At 39.4% G+C, this 25,072-nt stretch overlaps 1 protein-coding gene across 4 annotated transcripts in view; it reads right to left on the reverse strand.

The window, feature by feature from the left end:
- Positions 1 to 25,072, reverse strand: part of phkb (phosphorylase kinase regulatory subunit beta) — a 149,677-nt gene that overhangs the window by 67,032 nt on the left and 57,573 nt on the right. For all 4 annotated transcript variants that reach the window (XR_004414549.1, XM_033036399.1, XM_033036397.1 and 1 more), the window contains 6 exons: positions 22,445 to 22,540; positions 21,381 to 21,578; positions 15,527 to 15,584; positions 14,419 to 14,496; positions 10,171 to 10,329; positions 8,080 to 8,174 (listed from right to left, as the gene is read on the reverse strand). Coding sequence is in view for 3 of the 4 variants with exons in the window: in XM_033036399.1 (XP_032892290.1) it covers positions 8,080 to 8,174; positions 10,171 to 10,329; positions 14,419 to 14,496; positions 15,527 to 15,584; positions 21,381 to 21,578; positions 22,445 to 22,540 (684 nt within the window). In the remaining variant the exon portion in view is untranslated. The remainder of the gene's footprint in view (positions 1 to 8,079; positions 8,175 to 10,170; positions 10,330 to 14,418; positions 14,497 to 15,526; positions 15,585 to 21,380; positions 21,579 to 22,444; positions 22,541 to 25,072) is intronic.

Raw genomic sequence — 25,072 nt, forward strand, 5'->3', positions numbered from 1 at the left:
AGTCATAGATTTTACTTTCAATCTTTATACAAAACAAAACTCACTTTTGGCATCAGGCCGCCATATTTATATCATATTTATCATGCAAATTTCAGATTTGCACTTTGGCTGACCTGACGTCTTATTTAATGCTAATTATTAAAAGTTCCAACATATTTTCAATAAATATATGGAGTGTGAGAATTGCTAGCAAAGACGCCCATCAGAGACTGCCATCAACCACCATTTTTTTTCTTTTAAAAGGAGTAATACGATCTAATTATTTTAAAAGAGGAAACACATTTCCATTGATTCTTTGAAAACATTATAGCCTACATTTTCTTATCATCTAGCAGATACTAAGATTGCTGCCCCAATACAATAACAATGATTGCCAGGACATTTTGTGTCTAAGATTTAATCAGGCACTCACTGCCTGGACAAAGGAGGCACTGACAATACATTTTCCAATTATACACACGTTGGTGCCATTTCTCATGCAACATTGCTTTAGAGGATAGACATAAAATGCTGGAGTAACTCAGCGGGACCTCTTTGCTGTTCTACAGTGCCTCTATTGTGGGCACTCTCAAGCATCCTGACCTGAAATAGCACCCCCTGTTCATATCCTCCAGAGATGCTGCCTGACCCACTCAGTACTCCACTCCAGCACTTTGTGTTTTATGCAAGATTCCAGCATCTGCAGTTCCTTGCGTCTCAGGATGTTCATAGTGCTGTTGCTCACTAACACTCACACTTTCTATTTTATCTTCTGCAGTTTGCTACTGAGCTCTCGGGTTGTTTGTTCTGAAACCTGCTGCCAATGACCCGTTGCCATATCAAGTGTGCCGGCTGGGTGCTTCCATTCATAACATAGGCTAAGCCAGACGTCCGGCATGGCAGAGAGGAAGCCCAGAAATGGTCACATTTCCAGACTCTCCCAACACCATGATCCTGCCCCATCCTATCCCAGAAGAAACGGTCTGGATCATGCTCAAGCCTTCTTCTCCTCCGCTTGCAATCCACACGGCCACAATGACCGATTGCAGTCCACAAATTCAGAAGAGCATGGCACATGGCTGCACGTCGTGAAGCACAGACTGGCGGCACGCAGTGACCAGACCGATCGCAAGGGTCCACCCTGTCCTGCATAAGGGACTTGCTTTACTCTGAAGCCTTTTCATCTGTGTCTAAATGTCTCTGTAATCAGAGGCAAAATAATTGAAATAAATGTAAATAATTAACAATAACCGACCAAAAGACTGGCTTGGTGGCAGGTGGCAGAGGGTGGGAGTGGAGAGTTGTTTCTCAGATTGAGGGTCAACAATCAGAACATTTTTCCCCCAGGATGGAAATATCAAATACTAGAGGTCATAGCTTTAAGGTGAGAGGGGCAAGGTTTGAAGAAGATGTAAGTTTTTTTATTACACAGGTAAGTACCTGGAATGCACTGCCGGGGTGGCGGTGGAAGCATATACAATAGTAGTGTTTAAGATGCTTTTGATAGGCACATAAATATGTCGGGAATGGTGGGATATGGATTTTGTGCAGGCAGGTAAGAGTTGGTCTTGACATCACGTTCGGCATAGATATTGTGGGCCGTAGGGCCTTTTCCTGTGCTGTGCTGCAGAGATCAGTGCTGGTCCTCTATCGCTTTTCCTCTATATTAATGACAATTAGGATAAGAATGTAGATGGCATGATTAGTAAGTTTGCAGATGACACTGTAATTGGTGAAGAAGCTTGTCTAAGACTACCACAAGCCATAGATCAGTTGGGAAAGTGGGCAAGGGAATGACACGTGGAATTTAACTAAAACAAGAGTGAGATGATGGATTTTGGGAAGTTTTCCATCGAGAAAAGGAGGGCGAGAAAGGACACGATATACATATCTATATAATTAAAAGTCTCATCTTGACCACTTCCTGTCTGTGCTGTATATTGATTTAAAAAAAGGCTACCCTGTATCGCTGTTATTTTTGGCCATCTTACTCACAGTCCTCCTCCGCTGAGCCAGCCCCGAGGATTTTTCCCGTCGATGAACAATATAAAATGTTATGAGTGTTTAAAAACATGACAATGCCATGAGTTGTTTGGCCTGCTGCCCTGCCTGTGCTTGAAAGTGCAATGCTTAATTGGAAATGAAATGAAATGAAATGATAATGCCATGAGTTGTTTGACCTGCTGCCCTGTCTGTGCTTGAAACTGCAAAGCTTTATTAGGTCTGACTGTGTTTGGAAGGAATAAATGCTTTATTAGGTCTGACTGTGTTTGGAAGGAATAAATGCTTTATTAGGTCTGACTGTTTGGAAGGAATAAATGCTTTATTAGGTCCGACTGTGTTTAGTCCAAAAGTCCCGCTCATTTTGTGACTTCCGCTTAGTGGACAGGTCGCGTTGATTGCGTGATTTCCGGTGAGTGCAGAGGTCGCGCTGATTGCGTAAGTGTGTGTATGTGTGTGTGTGTGTGTGTGTGTGTGTGTGTGTGTGTGTGTGTGTGTGTGTGTGTGTGTGTGTGTGTGTGTGTGTGTTTGTCTGTGTTTGTCTGTGTTTGTCTGTGTGTGTATATTGGAATGGGTGGCGAGGTGGAATATTGTGTTGGGGGACCAGCCCTCCCGTGTGAAGTCGGGACCCAACGGGTCCCACTTAATATAGTATAACATTATAAGAGGCACAGATGGTCGGTGTGTCTAAAGTCAGAGGGCTGACCTTTAAAGTGAGTGGGATGAGTTTTAAGGGGGATATGGGGTTAACTTTTCCATATAAAGAATGCTTGGTACCTGGAAAGGACTGCCACAAGAGGTGGTGAATAGTAAAAATATTTAAGAGGCATCATGACAGGTACTTGAATGAGCTGGGCATTGAGGATTATGGAAATAGCACAAGCAAATAGGATTAATATAGATATGCATGATGGTTGGCATAGATGCGATGGGCCGAGGAGCCTGTCTGTATGCTGTACAATCTTGGACTCTGCGGTAATCAGCAATAATCTAGCAGTCTTGAAGAGTGAAATGGTCCTCACCACCTTTGATTTCTATATTTCTCTGTTGAGTACAAATTAATTTCTACTAGTACATCTTGACCTTGCTTCAACTATTCCACAGGAAATGAAAAATGTGTTTTAAACATCGATTACCTCAGAAGAAATAGTCTTAAGTGTATAATTTTCCACAAGTCACTAACCGTATTCTATAAATGATAAAATGTAATTTTATCAATTGTGCAAATGTATTACAATGCTGTGAAAAGTTTAATTACTGCCCAACAACCTTCCTGGCACTAAATTCATTTCAAACATCCATAGCATGTCATTTCTTTAGAATATATTATTGCCAAAGGTTTAAAAAATAAATAAATAAAGCTTATAATATAGTTTATCTATTATCTCTGTGAATTCAATCTTCCATTACACCTTTTTATTGGGCTTTTGTGCATTATTTTACAATTAATTAAATATGCTGATCTGTACATTCCAGTCCACTGCATAATGGAAGACTCACTAATTGCTTGAATGATCCTTTTTTAAAAAAAATCACACACAATTGTTAAGTAAGTAAGTAAGTTTATTGGCCAAGTGTTCACATACAAGGAATTTGCCTTGGTGCTCCACCCACAAGTAACAACATGACATACAGTGACAGTTACGAATGACGCAGAAAACACTAAACATTAATAATAATAAAACATTAATGATAAAACACCATTGATCAAGCATGTGAACCAACAAAATACCAGATCAAAGGGAGGCTACAGATATTTGGCTGTAACATCTGTAGAGCAACTACTCGTGGATAAAAACTGTTTTTTATGTCTGGCTGTGGCAGCTTTGACAATCCGGAGTCGCCTTCCAGAGGGAAGTGATTCAAAGAGTTTGTGGCCAGGGTGAGAGGGGTCAGAGATGATCTTGCCCGCTCGCTTCCTGGCCCTTGCAGTGTACAGTTCGTCAATGGTGGGAAGGTTGCAGCCAATAATCTTCTCTGCTGATCGGACGATTCGCTGCAGCCTCCAGGTGTCGTGCTTGGTGGCTGAGCCAAACCAGACCATGATGGAGAAGGTGAGAACAGACTCTACGATGGCCATGTAGAATTGGACCATCATTGCCTGTGGCAGATTGTGCTTCCTCAGCTGCTGCAGGAAGTCCATCCCCTGTTGTGCTTTTTTTACTGTGGAGTCGATGGTAGCCCCCCACTTAAGGTCCTTGGAGATGATGGTTCCCAGGAACTTAAAAGACTCCACAGATGTGACTGTGGTGTTGTTGATGGCGAGTGGGGTGAGGGGAGGGGGAGCTCTCCTAGAGTCTACAATCAATTCCACTGTCTTAAGAACATTGAGCTCTAGGTTGTTGCTACGGCACCAGGACGCCAGCTGTGACACTTCCTGTCTGTAGGTAGATTCCTCCACATCCTGGATCAGTCCAATCAGGGTTGTGTCGTCCGGTTGTGTAGGGAGTCAGAAAGCCATACAGCATGGAAACAATACAACCCAACTTGCCCATGCTGACCAAGATACCCCATTCAGTCAAAATCTCTCTAAACCTTTCTCACCAATGAACCTGTAGAAATGTATTTCAAATGTTGTTATAGTACCTGTCTTAATTATCTCTTCTGGCAGCTTGTTCCATATACCCACCTCTCTAGATGAAAACGTTGCCCTTCAGGTTCCTATTAAATTGTTCCCCCCTTCACCTTAAACCTATGTCATCTGATTCTTGATAAGATTCTGTGCATTTCGCCTTTCTATTCCGCTCATAATTTTATACACATCTATAAGATCATCCCTCAGCCTCCTGTCTTCCAAGCAATAAAATCCTAGCCTAGCCTGCTCAATCTCTCCCTATAGCTCATTCCCTCAATTCTTGGCAACATCCTCATGAATCTTCGCTCCACTCTTTCTAGTTTAACACCATCCTTCCAATACCAGGATAACTAAAAGTGAACACAATATTCAAAATGTGACCTCACCGATACAATTGTAACATAACTTGTCAACTTCTGAACTCAATACCCTAACTGATGAAGGTCCTATCTGAACCTCACATAATTTTATATACTTCTATCAGATCTCCCCTCAATCTCCAACACTTCTCGAGAAAACAATCCAATGTTGCCTGAATAAGAGGGCAACAGCTATAGAGAAGTTGGACACATTAAGTTTGTTATCTCTGGAGAATCAGAGGTTGAAGGAGACCAGAGAGAAGTATATAAAATGATGAGGGGTACAGATAGGATAGACGGTCGAAACCTTCTTCCCAGGATGCAAACGTCAAAAAGTAGAGCACACAACTTGAAGATGAACATGGCAAAATTGAAAGGAGATGTGCGGGACAGTTTTAGTACACACAGAGAGTGGTGGGTGCCTGGAATGTGCCACAAGGGGTGGTGGTGGAGGCGGATACCATAATGGCATTCAAGAGGCTTATAGATATGCACATGGACATGCAGGGAACAGAAGAGGGATTTGGATCAAATCCAGGCAGAGGAGATTAGTTTAACGTGGCATCATGTTCCACACTGATATTATGGGCCGAAGGGCCTGTTCTTGCGCCGTTCCGTTACAATACAATCGATCAATCAGTTTTATTCGTCACATTGCACATAAAGTGCAGTGAAATTAATTTGCTAGCAGCGGTACAATGAAAAAATGAAATGTGTTCTTTGAGCTATGGTAATTATTGTGACATTGAAACACACAATATTTATGGAGCACCAAAGAATCATAAAAATAGGCTTGATTAAACATAAATCCATTACTTTCAGAAGATAAATTAAAACATAAATATTTTGAAAGAGCAAGGTAAAATGATAGAAGGGTATTATATACTTTTTGCAAAGAGTGGAGTGAAAATTCATGAGGATGCTTAAAGAATACTTTAAAGTAAAAATGCTCAAGGTCAAAGAGCTTCTCACTATATGCGCCATAGTTGAAGACATATGAGCATTTTCCATCCTGACATATTAGGAAAGGAATGAACTGAAGTAAAGATCTACAAAAGTGACCATTTTAAAGTGCAAAATATTCATAGGCACACGATTTTTCTTATTCGTACTGACTCTACAGCTCCCATTTGAAGCTGGATCCCCACATTTTAAGCAGCAGTAACTGATTTCATTCTATTTCATTCTGCAGTGCACTATAGTTAAACACCCTCAGTTAAACCAATGCACGTTAGTAGCATCATTCATCACTTTCACAGTTTTTGCTAAATGGACTACTACGACACATAAAACATTATTTCAGCAACACTGATAGAATAAACAGGTCTAGAAGAACTAAGCTCATAAAGCAAGTCAAACAATTCACATTAGCTCTCTAATAAAACCCGATTTGTTGGGTTCCAGATCCTTGTTGAAATCAACTAATGTAATGCTTTGTTATTTTCTCGCATAATTATCATGTTTTGGCTATCTCACTTGATGGGGGGGGGGGGGGGGAGAGGGGAATCTGTAATGGCAGTCAGGCTGAGCAGGCCCGAGGGTGGCAGGTCAAGGAGACCTGTACATCAGGTCTATGATTGTCTCGGTACCTAGTCTCAGGCACGGAAATCATGGGGGGGGGGGGGTATTTCAGCTACATCATGCAATCTTGTTCCATTTGAACAAATTATGTTATATTGATACTAACTTTAAATTCACCCCTCAGCCCTCCTTCCAATTGACATGCATTCCGAGGCTTGTACATCCCTGGCACCAGAAGCAAGAATCAAGAGTGTTAGCTCTTGTTTAAAGATGGCTCACATAAAACTCAGAAACGTTATTAAAATAGCTTTTAAAATGACATAGCTTTAAGTTGAGAGGGGCAAAGTCTAAAGGAGATGCACGGGACACGTATTTTAGAAAGTGAATGGTGGGTGCCTGGAACACGGTGGTGGAGGCAGATACAAGAGTGGCATTTGAGAGGCTTTTAGATAGGTACATGTATATGCAGGGAATGGAGGGCTATGTATCATGTGCGGGTAGAGTAGATTAGATATTGTGGCATCATGTTTGAAACGGACAGTGTGGCCCAAAGGGTCTGCTACTGTGCTGTGCTGTTCAATATTCTATGTAAGATACGTACATGACCTTCCTGCATCCCATGAGCAGATTGCTTGCCTGTTCCTCATCCAGCCTACATTAATGTGTCGGCAGGTTTGAGGTGGGTTGATTTTCGATTTGTAGATTATTTTGAAATGTTACTTTCTGCCTGATGATAACCTACCAATTTTTGTAATTCAGTCTATTTCATTCCACCTTACAGCAGCCATTGACATAGACTTTCATGTGTAAGAAAGAACTGCAGGTGCTGGTTTCAATTGAAGGTAGACACAAAATGCTGGAGTAACTCAGCGGGACTGGCAGCATCTCTGGAGAGAAGGAATGGGTGACATTTTGGGTCAAGACCCTTCTTCAGACTGATGTCAGGAGAGTGGGTGGGACAAAGTATCAACGTCACCCATTTCTTCTCTCCAGAGATGCTACCTGTCGCGCTGAGTTACTCCAGCATTTTGTGTCTACCTTCGACATAGGCTTCCACGCTGATATCTTGATCTATGATTTAATTTTCAAATGACCGAAGTAAGTTCATTTCAAACAGGATGATTAACTTGCCAGAAACAACACATTTGTATCTAAGTCATCAATGCCAGATTCAGTATGATTTCCATAATCTTAAATAAGATAACTACATTATTCTTTTGAGGGATTTTTTAGTACCGAGAGATTTGTGAAAGTAGCACTTCTCTGCCAAAGATCACAAAACAATTTCAAAGGATGCAGAATTGAGGAACATGCATCAACTGTCTTTTCTGTTCCATTGTTTTATCAGTATGCCCTTTTCTTCATGATACCTCCCAGTAAATTATTAATGCATCACTGAAAGGGGTTGTTTCATAAAAGAATAACAAGGGCTTTCATCAACCCACATTAAGGATTCTCTGTGTGTCTTTTCTCATTCACCTCTTTTGCAATTTTCCTTTTTATATTGTTATTACTTTTCCCTGTCTTCTTCTTTCTATTTTTAGTTTTACTTGCCGTTCTTTTTCTTCCATTCTTCATTTTTTTTTTTACCTTTTCTTAAACCTTTCATCACTTAACTTGGAAAAACATTGTCTCCAAACTAACCTGGTTGGAATATCTCATGCTTATATTCCTCTGCTCCTTTGGAGGGATGTACCGCTTACAAGGATCCAGCTCTTTTGGGCTGATTAGTTCATCCACTGTCATGGGTAAATAACAAGAAAATAGTTTAATATTAAGTAACATTTGACAAGAATATTTTATTCTGCCAATCTATAAAATAATAATCTATTAATTTAGTAACATACCCAACCTTTGACATTGGATACCGTTAGTGGATGTTCAGAAGTATAGACTAGGGTCATAAGTTATAGGAGCAGAATTCGGCCCATCAAGTCTACTCTGCCATTCAATCATGGCTGATCTATCTTCCCACCTCAACCCCATTCTCCTGCCTTGTCCCCATAACCGCTGACCCCCGTACTAATCAAGAATCTGTCAATCTCCACCTTAAAAATATCCATGAACTTGGCCTCCACAGCCATCAGTGGCAATTAAGTCCATAGACTCACCACCCTCTGACTAAAGAAATTCCTCTTCAGCTCCTTTCAAAAGGTATGCCCTTCTATTCTGAGGCTGTGGCCTCTGGTCCTAGACTCCCCACAGATTGTTAGCTCGTCTAACTAATTAGAGTCTAGTCTTTGAGAATCAACAAATTATTTGGTGGTTATTACAGTTAGGATTACTGGTATCCAAGGACTCATGAGTTGCTTCGCAAAAATATAACACAACAAATTATTTGGTTTACATTTCCTCATAATACTTCCCTTTCATGCAATTTAGGAGATCATACAATGTGCAACTAACAGTGGCCTGAATCAGGGTCATAAGTAGCCTGTTTTGGGACAGATCATGTGCAGCCTCAGTTAGCCTTCTGTGAAACTATCTATATTTATTTCATGTTTAAGAAAGAACTGCAGATGCTGGAAAAATCTAAGGTAGACAAAAATGCTGGAGAAACTCAGCGGGTGAGGCAGCATCGATGGAGCGAAGGAATAGGTGATGTTTCGGGTCGAGACCCGAAACGTCACCTATTCCTTCGCTCCATAGATGCTGCTTCAACCGCTGAGTTTCTCCAGCATTTTTGTCTACCTTTTATTTATTTCATATTCTGTTACCCCGTTTCACTCCTTCCAAACCTCGTGTTCCACTCTACAAACCTCTGCTGACTTCATCTTGCTCTCTGGCTAGTCCTGCGCATCCATTATTAGTGACTTTACTGACTATACATGCTCCATCTGTATCTCACACCTGAAACTTGAAGCCTGGTTTCATTCATATCTTTCCCAGTCTGTCACATAAACTGCTTTGACAAGGACATCTGCCACATCCACTCTTTCACTGATTCTATTCTCTTGAGTAATTCCCTCACTTTTGCCCCATCAATGAGAATCGTGCTTGAAGTTATTACCCAGGTCACATGCACACCCGTACGTCCCATTTCCCCATATGTTGCCCCTCTACTTCCTATAACACTCTCCTTAAACTATGCCAGAAGAAATGGTTGAGGTAGGTATCATTTTTCATTCTATCGTATCGTATTGTATAACAGTTTATTTATTCATGTGTTTTGTAGTCAATGCCTATTATGTTCTGTGTGCTGAAGCAAAGCAAGAGTTTCATCGTCCTATCAGGGACACATGACAATAAACTTGAACTTGAACTATTTTAAAGACACTTGAATAGCTGCATGGATAGGAAAGGTTTAGAGGAATATGGACCAAATGCGGACCGACAGGACTGGTTTTGATGGACATCTTGGTCAGCATAAATTAATTAGGCCACACTTTTAGTACACTTCTTAATCCTTGCCAATGCTTTTACTTTATTGATTTTCCATAGATTGTGGTGTGTGCCTGGGATGCACTGCCAGGCATTGTGGTGGAGGCAGACATGATTGTATTTAAGAGGCTTTTAGATGGGCGCATAGGATAAGCAGGGAATGAAGGGACATGGATCTCGGGCAGGCGGAGGAGGTCAGTTGACATAATGTTCGGTACGGACATCGTGGTCCAAAGAGACATTTTCTTGTCCTGTATTGTTCTATTTTCTATAATTTTGTGAAAATTGTTTTTGTTTTTTTTACAGGAAAACACATTATTGTTACAGATTCAGGTTGTTTAATGAGTTACTTACCAAGCAACTTAGCGATGATATACAAAGCCTGTCCCCACAAGAAGAGATTTCCATCTTGCGCCGAGCTGTTAGGAAAACGCTTTTGGCTGCCCGGTGACTCCTTTTCTAATTCAATAAAGTCAGCCGGCACATAGTAGTACTTTGGAACTTTAGCAAAGCCTGTACGAATAAAGAACATACACTGATTAAAGATTGCCATCATAAAAATATTACCATTCCGATTACAGTGATGAAATTTATATTCACAGTGGAACTAGTTAAGCTAAGAAACTGTAAGGGTGATAGTAAGATGTAAAATGGATTTCTATATTTCTTTTGTCATTCTTCCTGCAATTATCTCTGCTAACCAGATATTTCAAATTGCACAGAATTTACAGTTGAGGTTATAAAATTAAGTAATACTGAGAACTATTATAATTCAGAATTTCAAAAACTGTTTTCTCGTTCAAGTTTTGCAGTAGGTTCATCCCACACTCAACTACAACTGTCACTCTGGTGGCATGAAACAGGCACTCAACTTCCTTACTAGAATTACCTACATAAAGCAGATTTTTGAAAACATGTCCTTACTACTATATTATCTACATTTAAATATATGAATTATTGACAATTAAATGGATTAAAATAGGCAAAATCTTGTTGTTTCAAACGCCAGCAGAGCGGTTACTTAATTATTGCAAATTCAGTGTTTTACATAAAGAATTAGGTTTTGCAAGAAGCTATTAAATTAGTCAATGTGTGAATTGTATTGGCAGCATGCACAATTTCATCAACCACAATAATTTCATCACCCACAAATCACCAAACAAAACTCATTTATGACTTTTGGAGAAAAAAAAACGAATTTCCTCATTAAATTTATAAATCTGCTCATATGAATCTAGATGTTTTTTCTAAAGTACAATAGGACAAATGTTCTTCCAAAATGCTGTTTAATAGCTATTTTACATAAAACATATGACAACCTCATCAATCATTAGCATAAAGACCATTCCTTTTCATGGATTCATGTAATTGTACAGAATATACCAAGTCCATTCACAGCTATTGACTGCTATCCCTCTAGAAATCAATTTCACATTTTCATTTCATTCTGAGACAGATTTTAGCATGGTCTCTTACAACAGACAGAATATTATACTGTTCACTGCTGACAGTTTGACAGGAAAATTTATAGCTTTTTATGTCAAAGAAATTGACAGCCTTGTTTAAAAAAAGTGAAACACCAGTGATTAGGCAGAAGTCCAAATGATATTCAAGCACAGACATCATGGTGAGACTATAGTAGCCATCTACAGTACAATGTCACAGCACTGTGCGAACTGAATTACATGTTGTCAGAAGGATTAAAAATCATTTTAAAAAATATTTTGATTTTAACTAATTTCAATCATCTTATTCATTTCCACTTCCAAAAAAGGCTATGTGCGCCAAATTGCATACAATGCACGAGTGATGTCCCTAAAAAGCCATTTTGCCCATCCTGCCTCTTCAAAATCAAGTCTAGGAGATCTTGACTTATTTTGTCTCCATTTAAGTATCTTATATGACACTGCTAAATAATACTGTTTCTTTTGCATCAGCAGTAGCTGCAAATCCCTTGGGTCAATTCAGTTTTCTTCTTCTGGTTTATCACAGTCTTTCACTTTCATTTGCAACATTGAGTTTTCCCAAATGCAACAGCAGAAGGTTAGATTCTACAGACTGTAATCTACTCTGAACATGTCACTTGAGAAGGGCAATATGGAATGACAGAGGGAAGACAGGTTTAGAATGTGATTAAGAGGTTAAGGAAGGCAAAATAAAGATCAGAGTCACAGCAAGAAAGTGAATAACCATAAACATATAGAGGGCAGATGAAGAATTACATTAATAAATGTCAATATCCATTGCTCCCTCAATAAATGAAGCTCCAGTTCTTGGAATCATTTTTGTTTACCACATTGGTTAAGCATTTGTCTAAATCTTTGGGACAATGCATTATTATTCTGATTAAGAAATACTATGTTTGCCCTGCAGAAATCTGTTCATCTTTTGCCAAAATGAAAATAAATCTCCAAGATAAATGTTAAAAAACGCAGCTTTTTCGAGGTGTTAAATTATAGATGAGTCACTTTAAGCCACGTCCTCCTTTGGCATAATGCTGCACGCACAACAATTCAGGAGAAATGCCCTCTCAAGACAGCGCTGGCACCTGCTCAAATATTTACGTGAGAAATTCTTATCACAGCTTTAAGCCAGTTTACTAATAAATAATCCATCTGCCAAGTCTGTGCACAGGAGAATTAAAACATGCTGTATTAATTGCTTCATATTAGTCAGTGGCTGGTTTCTTTTCATCCAAAGTGAAATAGTTGCACAAAATAACCCTGCTGGGTGCTCTTCTGGAAACAAGACACATGACTGCCCCGGCACAAATGAGCTAGAACACGGCACTGTCAGATCAACTTCTCACATGTCATAATTCTCACAGCAAGCCACATTTAAGCATGACTGTGGTTCTGACAAATAAAGTAGACGAATGGTTGTTTAGGCTCTTTGCTTGGTGAGATGGGACTGCTTCATGGGGAATACAATCACTAGCAGAATGACTGAGTTTTTGAAATGGTAATATAGTAATTCATGAGCTACACAGAAAGCAATGAACTACACAGCAGTGATCTTAATCCACTTGCTTCACAAAAGGTCTCTTGAATCTCATAGCACTAATAAATTTAACCCAAGCTCCCCAGTAGAACAACTTAGTGATGCGAGTAAATTTTTACAAAAAGATAATTGTTCGTGGAAGAATATTACGGCGAGATTGAATTTATTTCATTTCTCTAGTATCTATTCGCAAGGGCATTGCTGACAAGGTCAGTGTTTACAATAAATTCTCAATTTCCTTGCAGACACCGACTGAAACATCTTTTTGAATAGCTGTTGATGGTGCTGAATGGTCAGCATTGTCAGGATTTATATACAGCAGCAGTTGAGGAACAGTGACAACAATCTTCACTCTGGTATTTTATTCTTCATAGGTTATGTTTACGTACTATCCAACCAAATCAGATTATACTATAACTGAGTACAATCAAGCCAATCATGAGTACAACAGGTTAAGTGAGGGGAACAATATTACAGTGGATAGGTCTTTGAGGTAACAACCTGGCTGGGAATGAGATTTAGGCTGTAACTAACCGTCTTACAAAGGGTAGCCGTGACTCAGTCCAGGCTATAGCTCAGCACAATGATACAACTGTAGAGTTGCTGCCTTACAGCACAAGTGACCTGGGTTTGATCCTGATTATGGGTGTTGTCAGTCTGGAGTTTGTACATTCTCCTTGTGACCACATGGGTTTACTCCGGTTCCTACCCACGTTCCAAAGAGGTACAGGTTTGTGGGCTAATTGGCTTCTATAAATTGTCCCGAGTGTATAGGATAGAACTAGTGTGAACGGATGATCGACAGTCGGCACGGACTCAGTGGGCCGAAGGGCCTGTTTCCACTCTGTACCTCTAAACTAAATGCCTGGAGGACCAGAAGGGGAGCTGCCACATGGGAGGTATTTCAGCTAAAGCAAGGTCCTCAGCTTGACAACATGGGACCTAATCAGGTGGAATCCAATGAAGCAATGATGGGATCGCCTTGCATCTACAGTGAAAGTGTGTTTCTGTACGAGTGGGCCAGACAGTCTGCATAATCATCGTCCTCATGTCCAAGCATATGTTGCATGCTACTGCATTCCATTGCATGTCAAGGGATGTTTCTGTGATGGCGGGTTGGACACATGGAATACCTGGATGGGAAAGTTCACACTTTGTAGACCTCACTCAGCTTTGCAGACCCCACTGGACAAAATTAGACTTTTATGATTGTCACTAATTTTCCATCGATCTCCAAATTGCGCTTGTAATTTAACATTTTTTTTTTTTTTAAGTCACCTCCTGTTCACATTATCCTCATTCTACTTATTGATCAGTAGATCAACTGGAAAGCTTGATGCTGGAATTGCAAATAAGAAATGTTCTTATATAGTGCAGAGTTCAGTAACAAAAATCTTGTTCAAAACAAACTCTCAACTTCACGGATCATACATATAATTAGAATAAACATACTGAACTAATTATATAGTAATGCAACAAATGTATTTGTTCAAACTTTTGCAATAATGCCACATTTAATCTGCCTTGGGTTCTGCATTGAATCTGAGATAAAGAACTGACTAACTCTTGCTTCAATATTATCATTTTGAGTATTTTCCTTACCTTCATAAGAATGATGCAGCAATGGCTCCAGGAGGTTCATGTATTCATTCACTTGTTCAGTATTACCTCGAAATACCCCTGGAGAAAACAAGCCACAAGCCATTTTTACATTAAAAAATATATAGTTTGAAAAATCTCTTGCTTTTTACAAAGTTGATTTCACACATAATTGGTGTGCTAAAATTGTAAGTAGTGATTAGTGTGGTGAGAATAATGGGTCAGTAAGTTGAGTATCAAATTGAAACCTTGTAAGGGGAGAGGAGGGCTGGTAATGACCCAAGATCCACCTGAGCATGAAATGTGCTGGCCATGCCTTGTAATGCCATGATGCTGCAATTAGTTGCACCATCCTACTTGCATCTTGGGTGTGGAGTGAACAGCATTATCAAATACATCATTTGGGTGTGGAGGAAACAGCATTTACAGATACATCATGCTGTACAAAGCATGACAGCAACACATGTTATAACACTAAACATTACAAAGGATGGGCTTTAACTTGCACACATGAAAATCACAGGGAGTATATTTAGTTTAGTTTATATTAGTTTAGAGATACAGCACAGAAACAAGCCCATCAGCCCACAGAGTCCGCGCTAATCAACGATCCTCGTACTCTAACACTATCCTACACACTAGGGACAATTTAACATTTTTACCAAAGTCAATTAACCTACAAACTTGCACGTCTTTGGAGTGGGGGAGGAAACCACAGCACCTGGTGCAATAATTACAAAGACCATCGGTAATGACATTTTGATCCAATGTATTGATTTTGGAAATGGCATTAAAATAAAAAATCTGAAATTTTAATAAAAGCATTTGTCATCGTACATCTGTGTTCTCTGGTTATCATTACGTTCCCTTTGTTAATTCTATTCTCAGCCCTTTAATCCACTTTGAATGAATTGATTTCTGCAAGGATAAATGCTACACATTGTGGGGATAGTTTACGCTATTACCCAAAGGCAAAAGAGAGAGGTTTAAAGTTTTTTTTAAAAAGGTAATCAGAAGTAAACTAGATACTTCCAATCCAGTAGCAATGTTAATCAATACCTCTGAATAAAAATGATTTTTTCAAATCAAGCAACTTGCACATTTTACTTACCATCAATTATTAAATAAATGTAAAACAGAGGAAATTCACATTCAATGCCATCAAACAGCTAGAAAAGAAAACAATTATTAATAATTATGGTTAATGCAGTACATTGAAAAATAAAGTGTAACAGTAACTTTCTTATAAAAATGGACACACCATTCTTAAAATATCATTTAGAATTTCAACATCAAATTCACCATCAATGAAAATATGAGATTAAAATGTTTTTTTAATGTAAATTTGAATAAAAGCTCTTTCAATGTAATAACATTTAAATCCTTCAGCGACCAGGAGCCAATAGAGAATCACCACCTAATAAATTACAGTATAATGGTAACTCACTTCTATGTGTACAAAAACACGTGACAAACAGGAGGCGGCCAATTGACTCTCGAATCTGCTAGAATGTTCAATAAGAGTATAGTTGATGGAAACTTTGCCTCAATATCACTTTCCTGCTCACTCCCCATATTCCACAATCCCCTGTAGTTCATATATTTGTCAATCTCTGCCTTGAATAGATTCACTGAATCTTGCAGAATTCCAAAGTGACCGTCTGAAGAAGGGTTTCGACCCGAAACGTCACCCATCCGTTTTTTCCAGAGATGCTGCCTGAACCGCTGAGTTGCTCCAGCACCTTGCGCCTATCTTTCAAAGAGAAAAACCTCTGTGAAGACACAAGAAACTGCAGCTGCTGGTTTACAACAACAACAAAAAAACACCAAGTGCTGGAGTAACTCAGTGGTCAGGCAGCATCTCAGGAGAAAATGTATAGGTGACGTAAACTTTTTCCATGTCTCCATCCAAAATAGTTTTGAAATCACAGCCACATTTTAAATACCAGTGTAAAGAGAAATATCATTTTAATATCCACCCTGCCAATACCACTCAGAATCTTGCATATTTCATAAGATCATTTCTCATTCTTCTAGACTCCAGTGAGTATAGACCCAATCAGCTCAACCTTTCATGCATAAACCCTTTCATCCCATATTCTAGTGAAACCTCATTGCACTGCCTCCAAAGCACACTTATCCTTCCTTAAATACCGAGACCAGCATGTGGTAGAAATGCTGGTGCAACGGTTCCGTCCCTCCTCTGCCAGACTCCACCTGGCAACAGTAGCAGAGCAGTAACTTGCTGCCTAATGCTGGGAATGCAGCATATCAACTACACCATGTCAGCTACATCAACTGCAGAATCTGTATTGATGTATTCAGGTTTTTTTTAATCCTAAATCTTGTCCATTATTTTAGATTTTCAATACGTTTTTAACAGATTTAATGGGGTTTTTAAAAAAATCATTTAAGGAAATATTAATTGTTTGCAAGTGTCTCTGCATCACAGGGACATGTACAAGCTCATCCGTGACAACTTTGACAGGAGGCAAGGTTGACCCCGGCCACCAGGGCAATGCAGGGACAGCAAGCTGAATGATAAACCCACAGATGCTGAGCCACTGCTGTCAGTGTGTGACATTGGAGTGTCCAAAACGGTTGGACATATGCATTCACCAGAGGTAATTACAGCCCTGGGGAGAATCTTGTGCAGTGAGTATGGACAGCTGGCCAAATTGACAACGATTTGGTCTTGTATTTACTCAAGAGGTATGGCTAGGCAGTTCATGACAGGGGGATGTAACTGCAGTGTATTTTGTAGATAATAAGGTGATGGAAGGTATGAATGTTTAGGGCAGTGGATGAGGTGCCAATCAAGCAGGTTATTTTGTCTTGCATTTTGCCGAGCTCACGGATTGAGATTGAGCTGCAAACATCCTGGCAAGTGCAGAGTATTCCACCGCAGTTCTGACTTATACAGTCCACCAGCCTCCATGAACTACCGAGATCCCTCCCATAGAAACATAGAAAATAGGTGCAGGAGTAGGCCATTCAGCCCTTCGAGCCTGCACCGCCATTCAATATGATCATGGCTGATCATCCAACTCAGTATCCTGTACCTGCCTTCTCTCCATACCCCATGATCCCTTTAGCCACAAGGGCCACATCTAACTCCCTCTTAAATATAGCCAATGAACTGGCCTCAACTACCTTCTGTGGCAGAGAATTCCACAGATTCACCACTCTTTGTCTGAAAAATGTTTTTCTCATCTCGGTCCTAAAAGACTTCCCCCTTATCCTTAAACTGTGACCCCTTGTTCTGGACTTCCCCAACATCGGGAACAATCTTCCTGCATCTAGCCTGTCCAACCCCTTAAGAATTTTGTAAGTTTCTATAAGATACCCCCTCAATCTTCTAAATTCTAGCGAGTACAAGCCGAGTCTATCCAGTCTTTCTTCATATGAAAGTCCTGCCATCCCAGGAATCAGTCTGGTGAACCTTCTCTGTATTCCCTCTAATGGCAAGAATGTCTTTCCTCAGATTAGGAGACCAAAACTGTACACAATACTCCAGGTGTGGTTTCACCAAGGCCCTGTACAACAGCAGTAGAACCTCCCTGCTCCTATACTCAAATCCTTTTGCTATGAAATAGCATGTCATATCTGTGCCTTGAATCATAGTTTTCCTGCTGAAATGCTTCAATCCAAAATGTTGCCAATCCACGTCCTCCAGAGATGCTGCCTGACCCATAGACTTACTCTAGCACTTTGTGTTCCGCATTCGGGTATCTACAGTCCATTGTGTCTCTAGTTTTATCCCTTGTGTCTCCACCTGTTTATTTCTATTCGCTGCCCAAGTCAATTTTTCTACTGATTGGTCTACCTACCCAATGTATCCACTGTCCTTTAGCATTTCATGTGAGTGTTATGTTCAGATGAATCTCGCACCCTGACCCTCCTCCCGCTCCCCAAACAGATGCTGCTCGATCCGCTGAGTTTGTTTCTGTTCCCAATTCAAACTCCATGTTGTTTATGCAGACTTGTGGGCACCAGCGCTGAACATATGCCAGGTCAATACATTTAAAGCTACCCTTTTCTTTTCTCTGGTTTAGCTAACTTTCAAATTGAATTAAACTGTTCCCGGAGCGACATTCTAGACAAATTGATGCTGTGGCATAATATTATTAAATTATCAATAAATAATTCCCAGTAACATCAGGATTACTTAGACAAGAATTGACCCAAGGTCCATCCTCCACCATCCTGCTGGTTTTAAGATATGATGATAATGGAGTGACTGGTTAATTGTTGCAATCAATCATAACTAATCCAGCAAAGAAAAATCCCTGTAGTGAAATTTTTTTTTGAAGAATTGCAAATTCACTTACCTGTTTCTCACAAGCAAACTACACTTACCAAATGCCAGGTCTCAAGTGATTGCTACACTGTATTTTAAATTAAGTCATGTAATTTTCTAAAGCAGATCTACCCAATTTGCATATGATTGAATTAATATCGTCCACTTTCATTGATTCCTTAAGGAGCCCATTCTAGATCTCGCTGTAGACCTGAACACCTCCACTCAGTCTGCCTAAACGTAATTGATCTCCAGGTTGCTACACAATTTTAACACCCCCTCCAATTCCCATATTGACCCTTTCTGTCCTGCACCTCCTCCACTGTCAGGGTGAGGCCCAGCACAAACTGGTGGAACAGCACCTCATATTTCACTTGGGCAGCTTCCACCCCAGCGGTATGAATATTGACTTCTCTAACTTCGTAACCCTGGCTTTCCCTCACTTTCCATCCCTCCCCCTTCCTAGTTCTCCGACCAGTCCGACTGTCCCCCTGATTACATTTAATCTCTGTATGCTTCGTCGTCACTAACTAGCAATGATCTATTCTACATTTTCCTTGATCATCCCCTTTGATGTCTCGTTTTCACACCTTACACCTCCTTATCTCTGTGTCTCCCTCTCCAATGACTCAGTCTGAAGAAGGGTCTCGACTGAAAACATCACCCATTCCTTCTGTCCAGAGATACTACCTGTTCCGTTAAGTTACTCCAGCATTTTGCATCCATCCCGGATATTAACCACTTGCTCACTGAGGTACATCCCCATTAAATTTTCTTTTCAACAAGGGCTTACATTCCCATAAAGAATTCATTACAATTGTTGGACAATTATTCCTCCTTTTGCTTAATAGACTAAAATACCAAACTAGACCTATCCAGCCATTTTATTATTTCCTTTTAAAGAGCATTGCCTTATACTTTATCAATCCAAAACGCACAGCTTATTTGAATATAGGATCATTTTAAAGATTGATATTCCTTTCCTATCTTCAAGTTCTGAAGATTCCTTCAAGATAATAGGAAAGATATGACCAGATTTGTGAGCCACCTGCTTGAAACTATTTTGGGGTTTTAATTGCAGTTATCAAACCAATCAGAATTAAACTCTAGACACAAAAAGCTGGAGTAACTCAGCGGGTCAGACAGCTTCCTGGGAGAAATTACGAAGAAGGTCTGAAGAAGGGTCTCGCCCCGAAACGTCATCCTTTCCTTTTCTACAGAGATACTGTCTGACCCGCTGCGATACTCCAGCTTTTTGTGTCTATCTTTGGTTGAAACCAGCATCTGCGGTTCCTTGCTACAGAATTAAACTCTAGCCTGACATCTCAGTGGAATACTTCTTCGTGAGGGCTAATCTACATATTTAGATGGGCACTAAAGATCCCATCTCAGGAAATGGTTCCAATGTCTTGGCCAAATTACATCCCTTTATTAACAAATAGATGCACTTGCAAATCTAATTTGCTGCTTCTCATCATTGTTTTTATTGCCTACATAATAACAATGAGCGCAGTTCAAATGCAAGCTCTTGTCTGTGAAGTGGTTTGGGTTAAGTTGAGGATAAGGCAGTAAACAAAAGAAATGTAGATTTCTGCAACTTTCAAATGCTGGCAGAAGAGAAAGAAAATACTCTGTAGTCCCAAGTTGAAAGTAAAATAGAGTAAAATATGTTGTTTCACATTCGCACTACATACAAGAACCATAATGTCAGCTGCATGCAAATTCCTGTTCTCAACTACAACCAAAGGAAATATCAAATGAACAGGAGATTTTCCTTCCCAAATGTTCCAAGCTTAGACAAATAGTGCTCCAGTACCTCTCATTAACTGGTTGACCTACAATCCTTTAAATAAAGGGTTATATCGTTCAAAGCACACAGCACACTTTATTCATTTGGGGACATGAGCGTTGTTGGTAAGGTCTGCACCAGGGTCCTGAAATCCCAATGTGCATTTGATGTTCTCGCCACTCTCATTGTTTTATCAACATGGAGGAATGTTGGTTCATCAAATGGGAATATAAGGGAAGAGAGTTTGTCACATGAGTGTGGATGGTTCCTTATCTGCGCCTCATGGGATCTGGTTTCATTTTTATTGCATTTTGGAGGGAAGTTAACAAGCAACCATCTTGCTTTGGATTTAGCAGCATGTATTGGAGTCACATTACCAAAAGGAGAGTGCGCCAATACGGCAATTTCAATTTCCATTATTGAGACTACATTTGCTATAAGTTTCAGATTATAATAAACTGAATTTAAATACTTCAGCTTCATAGAATTTGAATTTGAGTGCCTGGACTGTTCACTTGAGCTTCTTAATTACTATCAGTAATTTAACCACTGTTGCCACATAATCCTTAAGGAATAAATGATATGATATAATAAAACTTTATTCATACCTGGAGAGGAAATTGGTCAACCAACAGTCATAACACACATCAAGGTACACAAAAACTTGAAATTAAAAGTGAAAACAAAAAGAAAGAGTCAAGCGACTGTTGGCTGGCTGTCGTGTGCACGGCGCCTTCACCGGAACGAATCAACGAACAAACGCAATATGTGAAAGAATGAGGGGATTGACCCATGTGCAAAGTTCAAAATGAAATCACATTTCGCAGAACACTGGGACACTAGGAAAATGACAATATGGAAATTTGCCCAAATTACCTTAATTTCAGCTGGTTTGTAATATCGGCGTGAATGGTCCTCTAATCTTGTTCTGTATCCATCTCTTAAGAAGCGTTTCATTCCGTAGGTTCCTCTCAGTTTGCGAACAACCTTCTCCATAGTTTGCTCAAACAAGGCGTCATCCTCCACTGCAAATGCAGGGTAACTTATACATGGCAGTAGGGCAGCATCTGTATTCTGGGGAAAATACATTACTCAAATTGGTATCAAACACTTAGTTGAACATTCCCAGATATTGCATATAATTAATATTGCTGTTGGCAAGTTTTTTGTTGTTGTTTTTTTTAAAATATTTTTATTTATTAGAAGCAAATGTACAAGAGTAGAACAAACGGCATATAAAATTATACAGTTATTGTACAGCTTCAATTTTGACTTTTTAGCATTGAGTTAGAGGAAAAGAAGAGAGAACAAGAAAGAGAAAAAGTGAGATTTGCAAAGACAGGACCCCTAGACTACCAAAGTGGTGTAGCCAAAGAGTGGGTAAAAGAAAGAAAGAAAAAAGTAAAAGAAAAAAAAAAGAACAAAAAGAGAGAGAAAAGTGGTGATATACCTGCCTCTAGTCCTTCCCCACCCACCTCACCCAACCCATAGTTGGATTTAAATCCTAAGTTGTGTTGCGCCATACTATCCGCTGTTGGCAAGTTTTATACAAATAAAATATGTTCTATAAAATAAATAAGAATTAGGAAATAAGAATTAGCAAATCTTTGCAAACTTTACACAATAAGCATCGAAAAAGTTTGCTGTTGTGAGGTTAACAGTATTTGTGTATGCAACATATGACTGATTCAACCCCAAATTTAATAGATTCGCTGTTTTGATAAAAAGCTGACTACTGTTTAGAAATACTGATTCACAAGTGTACTAGTAGCAGTCAATATGAATTAAATATTTAAAGCAAATTTTATTCTTCTGTAGTTTTTAGCCTTCCAATTTAATGTATGCTTCAAAACGTTAAAGCAATAAAATAGGTTATGTAGAAAGAAGCAAGCAGTTAATTCTCTCTTTATGAAATGCTCTTCATCTGCAGAAATACTTACATGAGACCGAGATTCTCGTGGAAGGAGTGAACAAAGTGTTTGTCTGTTCCGATTGTGAGCATCAAAATCAACAAAAATGACAGACCAAGAACAACCCTAAATAAAAACAAAAGGAGATATATTTTGTGAATTCCCATACATATACATACACAAACAAGTAACACATTTTTCTCTTAACAAATTATTTTGAAAATACTCAAATTTCTGATGACCACTGTATATTTATTTAGCACCTTTAACATAATAAAATGTTTCTATAGATTTAACAGAAATGACCATCAAAATATTAATATTCAGGCTCAAATAGTTGAGGTGTTTCTTCAACAGAAGCTTTTAAAATAATGATACTTGAGCCAGTTAATGATACAGGAACATCTAAAAGATCATTGTGCAGTAAACTTCCAGATCATTAAAAAATATAGTAAGCATCGCTGATGCTTCGTGTCAAAGGGAAGAGATCTAAGAAGTGGTTAGTGATTCCGGCCTCTTCAACATTGAAGACAAAACTTCATGGAAGTCTCTGGATAGAAGGAATGGATGATGTTTAGCACATAGAGGAAGTAAACTGAACATGGCTGATATATCAAAGTAGCAGAACACTGCATAAGTTTAAAAACATAAAGTTTAAATTAGAAATTATATATTAAGTTACCGAGAAAAGGTTGCAAAGATTATTTGAAATCTGTAATATGGATTTATTTAAGAAACGAGACACTGAAATAGGAAATACACTCTTTACCCAGTTTCAAAGATAACTAATGATTGTATGATAACTTTCAATGGAAGGATTCAACATTTGATGGAACTGGACCAAACCGCTATCGTCAATGGCCAGGGTTGAACAATAAAAATCTGCACTATTACATTACTACCTGGGTTTGATCCTGACTACGGGTGCTGTCTATATGGAGTTTGTACGTTTCTTTTGTGACAGCGTGGGTTTTTCTCCAGGTGCTCTGGTTTCCTCCCACACTCCAAAGGCGTACAGGTTTATTGGCTTCGGTAAGATGTATATTGTATGTCGGATAGTGCTGGTGTACAGGGTGATCACTGGTTGGCGCAGACTTGGTGGGCCGAAAAACCTGTTTCCACGCTGCAAGTTTAAAGTAAAGTCTAAAGTCAGCCCTTGCAGACTTCCTCTGCCAACCCATCTTAAGCATTTACTTAAAACACCAGATTCTGACAAGATTCCAGTCTGTTTACTTCTTCTCATATTCATTTCTAGGGATAGTATTAACTTTCACTTTCTGCCCTCTGCAAGCATTTTGGCATAATGATCTACTAAATAAACACAAAATACCACTGAATGGCTTTCTTTTATTTCCTACTTTTTTGAGTGAAAAAGCTTAGGAAGGGGTATCATCTATTTAAATAATTCAAGGTCAGTTTATTGTCACATGTACCAATTAAGGTGCAGTGAAATTTGATTTGGAATATAGAATGTAGAATTATTATTTTTTTTTTTAATTGTAAAAAAAGATTATTTTATTTGTAGGACAGATCCTTCTTTGCGAGTTCACTTATGCCAGACACTTTAAAACCCACTCTTTCCTGTTGAGCAAAACAAATCTGGAGTCATCCAATCCCAGATCCACCCCATATTTAGGTTTCAGAATATATTTATTTAAAGAAATTAAGAAAGAGTTAAGATGGAGACACAAGGAATTGCAGCCGCTGGAGTCTGTGAAGAACTCAGTGGGTCAGGCTTAGCTTGAGTTACTTCAATACTATGTTCTCAATTAAGAGTTGAGAATTTATTAGATGCACCGAGTATAAACCAGAAGAAAGAAAGTGCCACTTGCTGCAGCATTACAGGCACGATAACTGCAAGTGTAGGTAATGCTCCAACTCTGGGGAACACTAAAAAGTGGTACAACATGAGAGACTTATAACCTCTGTAATCTTTTGAAGCTGCCGTATGGTTGCAATGAAATGAGTTTGGGGAATAGCTTTCAGTTATTTCACTATCGGTCTGAGAAATACTTACGTTTAGATCCCCAGCGGTCATAGCTGACCATGGGTGTCTCCAGGGTGCTATTCCCTATATGGAGGACGCCTGTGTGTGACTTTATTTAATGTGGGGAGACTGGTGCACAGACAGCCACCCCACGGTCCTTGACAGATCTGGGTCAGGATCCAGTGGCATGGAGTCCAAGACGACCGGAGACCCTTTTCTGCTGCAGCCTTCATCCGCCTTCCCAGCCGTTGTGACGCTCCACTAAGGTCAGCCATCGTCCTCCGCCTGTTCCACCGTTGAATTCTTGGTTGGATTGCTCTTTGTCAGAGACCTCCCCCTCGCCCTTACCGCCATGGATGGCCCTGCCAGGAGCATAGCTCCAGACGGCATCGCTCTCAGGTCCACACAAGCTTCTTCACCACGACAAGGTGACAATACGCGGAGATACTATATTTCTATATTACTCTATTTTCAATAATACTATATTTCTATAAATCCCTTATTCTTTGAGTACAATTTCAAATAGATTTACATCAATTGTTTATGCAAGATCAACTTGGCTACTTTGCAGGTTTATAATTAGTAATTCCACGTCGATTAAATGAGCTTCAATTAAATATTAATGTGGAGATCAATTTAGAAATGGATTTGCTGTTGTAATAAATAAGATC

This window comes from Amblyraja radiata, chromosome 17 (assembly GCF_010909765.2).
Source record: "Amblyraja radiata isolate CabotCenter1 chromosome 17, sAmbRad1.1.pri, whole genome shotgun sequence".
Classification (NCBI taxonomy): Eukaryota; Metazoa; Chordata; class Chondrichthyes; order Rajiformes; family Rajidae; genus Amblyraja; species Amblyraja radiata.